The following is a 7,805-nucleotide window of genomic DNA, read 5'->3' on the forward strand; positions in this document are numbered from 1 at the left end:
AAATATTGCCATTTCCAACTACATGGATGGAACTGGAGGGTATTATGCTAAGTGAAATTAATGAGTCAGAGAAAGACAAAAATCATATGAATTCACTCATATGAGGACTTTAAGAGACAAAACAGATGAACATAAATGAAGGGAAACAAAAATAATATACAAACAGGGAAGGGGACAAAACAGGAGAGACTCATAAATATGGAGAACAAACTGAAGGTTACTGGAGGGGTTGTGGGAGGGGGAATGGGCTAAATGGGTAAAGGGCACTAAGGAATCTACTCCTGAAATCATTGTTGCACTATAGGCTAATTTGGATGTAAATTAAAAAAAAAAAAAAAAAGTCTCCCTAAGTTCCAGGGAGGTGGGTGGGGAAAATGCAATCAGTAATTCCTACTCATGACCAGGAGTGTGTCAAGCCTGGCTATTTTGGGGGGAAAAAAAAGAAAAGAAAAGAAAAGAAATTATTGCTTTTGACTATAACAATATATTGATTGTAGGATATAAAATATGTCCTACAAAATATAAAGAACATAAAAATTTCCCATAGAGATTTGATACATTTCCTTCCACTACACTTCCACTGCATTTCCTATGCATACACATTTGCATGTAATTAATGTAATTCACATCATGCTGTGTAGACCCAGAGGAGGTGTGCTGAGTCATGCTTTTTTAAGACTTTACTAAGCATATCATGAGTATATTTCTTATCATACAAGCATATCATAAACATTCTTTGACAACGTGGTTTTTTCATCTTATTTATTTTAGAGAAAGATAGTGTGCATGGGGGAGAAGGGCAGAGGGAGAGAGAGAGAATTCCAAGTAGGCTGCAGGCTGAGCATGGAGCCTGACTAGGGGCTCAATCCCACGACACTGGGATCATGACCTGAGCCGAAACCAAGAGTCAGACACTCAACTGACTGAGCCACCCAGGTGCCCTGACAATGTGTTTTTTATTTGCTCCATTCATTAATGAACATGTGGGCCATTTACAGATTTTCACTATTATAAGAGAATACTGCAGTGGGAGTCTTTGTCCACAAATTTTTTGGTGATGGCTTCCTTTTTTTTTTTGTTTTCCTTCATGTTTATCCCTAGAAATGAGTTTAATGGGTCAAAGGGTGTGGACATTACTAAGTTAACTAATAATAAAACTGCAAAATTGCTTTCCAAGATAAGAGCACCTGCCTTACTGCTTTGCCAGCACTGTTATTAAAATGAAATTTAAAAAACCCACTTTCCATTTTGATAGGTGAAATGTGACACCTGATTGTTTTAGTATGTATTTCTTTACCTTTATTGGTGTGTTTGATTTTTTGGACACATCTCCTGCACGTCTGTTTCCTTTCTGCTCTGATCAATTTGACCCTTGTTCATATTTTTTGCAAATTCTCAGGTTTTTGTTTGTTTGTTTGCTTGTTTGTTTATTAATTGTGAAAGAGAGAGAGAGGGAAAGAGAATCCCAAGCAGACCCTGCACCATCAGTGCAGAGCCCGACGCTGGGCTTAAACTCATGAACCATGAGGTCATGATGGGCACAGAAACCAAGAGTCAGAAGTTTAACTGACTGAGCTACCCAGGCACCCCTCTCAGATTTTTTTTGTAAGTGTTATTAATTCTGGGAATCACAAAAGCTGTTTTTGAGGTCACAGTGACACCTAGTGGTAAAGGCTGGTAATGTTCACGAGACAGCAACTCGTTTGCTGGGAGGGAGAAGCAGCAGCCTGATTTGCTTGCTCCCCAGAATGGACAAACTGCAAGGCCTGTAGTTATTTGTACATCTGAGAGGAATGCCAGGGTCAGTTAGAGCAGGGAGGAAATGGTTCTGCTCACCCAAAAGTCATTTGTAAAGTTGGAACTAGAAAGTCCTCATCTCCTGGATCCCCAGATGGAAATGCAGACGTAGGCTTTGAGGACACGTCAGCCCTAAATGGGGTATGAGCTGAGGTTTCCCTGGAGAGGAGGTTGTGCCTTCCCCAAGGGGCAGCAGTGGGGAGGAGACTGGACACCAACCTCAGGGTGTGACAGCTGGGGGGCTTTGCTGGCTAAGGGTAGGGGTACACCAGCCAGACTGCCCATGCTTGCCTGGCCTTGCTGTCTGAGCCTGGGCCCCAGGGAAAACATCCCCTGTGGTGGAAAGGCCTCCTTGGGGCTCTATGGCCCTGTCCCTCCCATGACCCGGAAAAGGGAGGGCAGATGTGCACAGCTTTGCACAGGCGGGCAGTGTACTCACGTGTTCCTTTTGGTCACTGTCCACAGATCTCGGGATCTTCCTTGCCATGGCCTTGGGGAACGAGGGTTTGGAGATGTGGCCTTTGACCCAGAGCGAGGAGTGTGCAGTAACTGGCTTTCTTCGGGACAAGCTTCAGTACAGGAACCGCCTTCAGTACATGGTAACTGTGAAACCCCCGACTGCATTCCCCTTCCCAAGCTCCTGGCCTCACAGCGTGTAGGACGTTCGGGGCCTCAGCCCTGAGCTGACCGTGGCCCCTTTCTCCGCCTTTCTCCCCCACGTCCAGCAGTGTACCTGGTCCACACTTACAGTCCTCTCCCCTGCCAGCCTTCCTTGGGGACCTCAGCACATTAGCTCAGCACATAAGGTCTTAGAAGTTGGAATGGGTGGCTCCCTTTGTGTAGGGCAGAGAAGCTCACGTGGCACCGTGGCAATGCAAGACTTTTCTTTTTTTGACAGCCTTCCTGAGCTATAACTCACATACCATACTATTCACCTGTTTAAGTGTACCGCTCAGTGGTTTTTAGTACATTGGCAGAGCTGTGCAACCAGCACCATAAGTTTAGAGCAATCTGTTTTTTTTTTTAATGTTTATTTCTGAGAGACAGAGACAGAGTATGAGTGGGGGAGAGGCAGAGGGAGAGGAGACAGAATCTGAAGCAGGTTCCAGGGTCTGAGCTGTCAGCACAGAGCCCAATGTGGGGCTTGAACTCACGAACCACCAGATCATGACCTGAGCAGAAGTCAGAGGCTCAACTGACTGAGCCACCCAGGCACCCCTCCCCCGCAAGTGCATATTCTTCATAGAAGGCCACCTCTGCCATCAAAGGGCTGGTTCTTGGTCCTCTCCTCCTGTATCAAGTTGGGAGTTGGGGGAGGCTGTTTGAGCCGTTTCTGACTGTGACCTCATGGTTTGTTCTTGTGTTTCCCCAGAAACACTACTTCCCCATCAACTACAGGGTGAGCGTGCCTTATGAGGGGGTGCTCAGAATGGCCAACATCACCAGACTGGTGAGAATCCCATCCTGGGCTGGGAGACCCTTGCCTTGCGGGACACCCCATGGGCCCAGCCTGAGAGGCACATTGATCTTGGCAGGTCATGTTGCCAAGGGCCTTTCCCAGCCCCGTAAGCAAGCCTGCCCTCGGCTCGGGCTAAGATTTCTCCCTGTCCACAGTGGATGCCCATGGTCTGCTCTCTTTGTGGGCACAAGTTGGGTGGCAGGTGGTCAGAGTAGTGGTGGGGAGGGCCCAGAGGCTCAAGTCTTGGGACTTCAACAATTTCTCCTGTCCCCACAGCAGAGGGCCCAGGTCAGCCAGCAGGAGCTGCGGTATCTGTGGGTCTGGGTGAGCCTCAGTGCTACTGAGTCGGTGCAGGAAGTGCTGCTTGAGGGCCACCCATCCTGGAAGTTCCTGGAGGAGGTACATACGCTGCTGCTGGATGTTCAGCAAGGCCTCACGGTGAGCTCCGCGGAGGTGTGTGTGTGTGGTGGCCAAGGAGTGTTGAGGGAGGATGGGAAGACATGGAGAGTTCCAGCATGTCCTGAAAGGTATGGGAGAAATGGGAGAGAGGAAGAGAAGGCCAGCAGTGCCCCGTGGGTGGCCTGGGCTGGGGACAGGAGATGTTCTAGGGTCTGTCTGTCTTGTTCTGTGATCCTGGGCAAGTCATCGAACCCTCTGGCTTTGTTTCTAGAGGTTCCTTTTGGGGGAGACAGGGAAGGAAGGATGAATGGGTGGAGCAATGAAAACAGGAGGTTTTTAGGGCTATGCAGTTCTTCTGTATGACACTGTAATGATGGACACATGACATCATACGTTCATCCAAGTCCACAGCACGGACAACACAGAGAGTGAACCCTAATGTAAAATATAGACTTGCAGTAATAATAACAATGATAAGGTTCCTGCTAACTGCCTGCTCAGCAGGGTTGATCTGAGGCCTCAGGGATGCATCCTGTAAAGAGCCTGTGGAGTAAGGTCACGGGGTCACTGTGAGCCCATACAGGCCACATGTGTGCTGTGGGAGCCCCTGCCCACACCATTTTGCCCTACTCCCCAGCGCATGGTGTCCTCAGGGGCCTGGGGCACACTTGCCCCGGGGAGCCCCACCTGCTGCCCAGCTGGAGCTGTGAGCTGCGGGTGACACCAGGTCTTAGGAGCCTGCAGCTGCTAGGAGTTCTGGGGAGGCTCTGGTTTTGGCAGGGGATTGGAGGCCCAGAGGTCTCCTCGGTGGCTCTTTCATGTCCTTGGGCAGTGTGAGTTGGAGCTGACCTGAACAGACAGTTTTGCATCCTTGCCTTTCTTCGAGAGCCTGACTCTGAGCTCTTGGGAGCTGCAGAGGAGGCTGTGGGTGGGTTGAGACCTGTCCACCCAGGTTGTTAAGAGTTCAGAGTTAGCTTTAAAAAAATTATTTTTAAATGTTTTTTTTAACATATGCGTGTTATTTTTTTTTAATTTAATCTTTTTAAATTTACATCCAAATTAGCATAAAGTGCAACAATGATTTCAGGAGGAGATTCCTTAGTGCCCCTCACCCATTTAGCCCATCCCCCCCACAACCCCTCCAGTAACCCTCAGTTTGTTCTCCATATTTATGAGTCTCTTCTGTTTTGTCCCCCTCCCTGTTTGTATATTATTTTTGTTTCCCTTCATTTATGTTCATCTGTTTTGTCTCTTAAAGTCCTCATATGAGTGAAGTCATATGGTATTTGTCTTTCTCTGACTAATTTCACTTAGCATAATACCCTCCAGTTCCATCCACGTAGTTGCAAATGGCAAGATTTCATTCCTTTTGATTGCCATTAAGTGTTTTTGTTTGAGAGAGAGAATGAGAGAGCGAGAGAGTGTGTGTGTGTGTGTGTGTGTGTGTGTGTGTGTGTGTGTGTTGGGGGGTGGTGGGCAGAGAATCTGAAGCAGGCTCTGTGCTGACAGCAGCGAGCCTGATGTGGGGTGTGAACCCATGAACTGTGAGATTATGACCTGAGCTGAGGTTGGACGTTTAACTGTCTGAGCCACTCAGGTGCCCCAGGTTTAAACCAGCTTTTAAGTCTGTCTTCTTTCTCACAGACTTAATGGTCTGTGACCCGCTCCAAATATGCCCAGCATCTGGTGGGCAGTGGGCTCTCCCTGATGGGGAGTGGGCCAGGGAGACATGCCCCTTCTCCTCCTGTCACCCTTGCTTCTCTTTCCAAGTCCTTGTAGATTAGCTTTGTAGGGTTTCTGTGACAAATTACCACCAAACAACAGAAATTCTTCTGCCACAGGCCTGCGGACGGGAACCCCACACTCAGGGTATCTGCAAGGCCAAACTCTCTCTGAAGGATCTAGGGAAATAGGACCCTTCCTGCCTCCTCCAGCTTCTGCTGGCTGCTACTGTCGTTGGCTTGTGGCCACATCACTCCAGCCTCTGCCTCGGCCCTTACATGGCCTTTCCCTCTGTGCCTTGCGTCCTTTCTCTCACAAGGACGCCAGTCATTGGATTTAGGGCCCACCCTAAATTTAAAATGATCTCACCTGGAGATCCTTAATTACACCTGCAAAGATCCTGTTTACAAATAGGGTCACATTTACAGGTGCCAGGCGTTAGGGCTTGGACATGGCTTTTTCGGGGATGGGGGGATTGGCAGGTCACAACCCAATACAATTCAACCCAATTAACCACCTTTAAGAAGGTCCTCCCGGGGCGCCTGGGTGGCGCAGTCGGTTAAGCGTCCGACTTCAGCCAGGTCACGATCTCGCGGTCCGTGAGTTCGAGCCCCGCGTCAGGCTCTGGGCTGATGGCTCAGAGCCTGGAGCCTGTTTCCGATTCTGTGTCTCCCTCTCTCTCTCTGCCCCTCCCCCGTTCATGCTCTGTCTCTCTCTGTCCCAAAAATAAATAAACGTTAAAAAAAAAAAAATTAAAAAAAAAAAAAAAAAAAAGAAGGTCCTCCCCCAGCTCAGGCTCTACATTTCCTTTCTATGCGATGTCTTCTGCAACAGCCCTTTCCCCCTGCCCTGTCCCCTCACTGTGCCCTCCTGCCACCCACACCATGCTCCCGGTTGTTAAGTACTGTCAGAGAAACACCCCGAGCTTGGAGCCAAAGACCCCCCCCGGCCCGTGTGCCGTGCACCCAGGCCTCCTCATAATACGATCCTCGTGAGGGTCCTTTGTCTCATTCTTTGTGGGCAGTAGAGGTCTCTGAATCCCGAAGGACAGTCTCCCCAGCCCAGGCTGCCTTGTGTGGTGGTGGCCGGGCCTGGGTGAGAACAGCAAGGATGCCCCCACCTCTCCCCTGTCCTGGCCTGCCCCCTGCAGTCATTTTCCCAAAGATGGAAAACAGGAGCCTCTGTGTCAGGCTTGGGTGAGGGGCCTTGAAGGGGACTCTCCCAGGAAACCTGGCGCCTGCAGGAAGAGGGAGAGAAATTACCCATAAGCCTCCTGTCACAGGAAGTCCCTTTCTCTCGCGGTTTGTGCAGCTCCAGGCAGGGCAGCCTCCAGGGTTCTCCTGGGACATGGCCCTCCCTCTTCACTGGTGTTGAGGGGTGGTGGTGCCTGTGGTCCTGACCGTCTCCACGGTCTCCTCCCTTCCAGGACGTGGAGGTCAGCCCCAAGGTGGAAGCAGTGGTGTCGCTCCTGAGCACCCCCAGGTTGAGCCTGAAGCTGGTGCGACCCAAAGCCCTGCTGGACAACTGCTTCCGGGTCATGGAACTGCTCTACTGCTCTTGCTGTAAGGAGCTCTGAGTGGAGGGGGTTGGGGGCAGGACGCCGGGTTCCAAGCCCAGGTCGTGGAGCAGAGCCAGGACCCTCCCGAGCACGCCTTCCACTCCCCAGGGCCGTAGGTCATTTCTGAAAGCCAGGATGGGCCCTGGGGCCAAGAACAATGAGGCTTGGTCTGGAGACGAGGTAGGTGTTGACCACTCCTGTGGTCTTTTTTTTTTTTTTCCCCTGCCTCCTGCAGGTAAACAAAGTTCCGTCCTAAATTGGCAGGACTGTGAGGTGCCGAGCCCTCAGCCCCACAGCCCGGAGTCCTCATCGCAGTGTGTAGCTGCCCCGCTGTACCCTCTGCCCCAGCAGCCCCCCATCTCCCTGCCCCGCTCCCCAGGACCCAAGACTGGACCCCCAGCTCAGTGAGGCGACTGAGGGCACAGGGCAGAGGCCTCGTGCCCCACCTGGCCTGTGTGGTGACCTGTGTGGGACAGCTGGAGGTGCTCCCGTAGGAGTTTGGTGGAGTCTGAGACTTGTCTGGGGGTGGGGTGGGGGAACCCCCAAGACAGTGTTTTTCCCTTGAGGGAGATTCTGTGCCTAAGGGCTCAGCTTCCTGCATTCTGTACCTCACAGTCTCACCTGGAGCAGCTGGGGTCCAGAGCCCCCTGAAGGTGGACAGAGCTTGTCCCCTCCCTGCACCACCTGGGCTGCCTCGCTTGCCTGAAGGTGGTGCCCGGCGTGTCCTGAGGCCTGCAGAGGCTAGACCTGTGCCAGGTTGGGGGGTGGGCGGGCATGGGGAAGGGGCAGAGCCAGACACCACATCTTGCCACAGTGGATGCTCTTCCAGTCCCTCTTATATTTTCTATTAAACACTTGCTTGTTTTGTTT

General features: G+C 51.0%; 1 protein-coding gene across 6 annotated transcripts in view; it reads left to right on the forward strand.

Annotated features, from left to right (window-relative positions):
- IL34 (interleukin 34) overlaps nt 1–7,801 on the forward strand; it is an 80,333-nt gene extending 72,532 nt beyond the window's left edge. For 5 of the 6 annotated variants that reach the window (XM_030299675.1, XM_030299677.1, XM_030299676.2 and 2 more), the window contains 5 exons: nt 2,263–2,396; nt 3,170–3,247; nt 3,533–3,694; nt 6,804–6,939; nt 7,171–7,801. In XM_030299675.1, the coding sequence (XP_030155535.1) occupies nt 2,263–2,396; nt 3,170–3,247; nt 3,533–3,694; nt 6,804–6,939; nt 7,171–7,343 (683 nt within the window). In that variant the 3' untranslated portion in view covers nt 7,344–7,801. The remainder of the gene's footprint in view (nt 1–2,262; nt 2,397–3,169; nt 3,248–3,532; nt 3,695–6,803; nt 6,940–7,170) is intronic. The other variant, XM_030299680.1, reaches the window with a different exon arrangement.
- Nucleotides 7,802–7,805: the final 4 nt, after the last annotated feature.

The sequence above is a fragment of the Lynx canadensis genome, chromosome E2, assembly GCF_007474595.2.
Source record: "Lynx canadensis isolate LIC74 chromosome E2, mLynCan4.pri.v2, whole genome shotgun sequence".
Taxonomy (NCBI): domain Eukaryota; kingdom Metazoa; phylum Chordata; class Mammalia; order Carnivora; family Felidae; genus Lynx; species Lynx canadensis.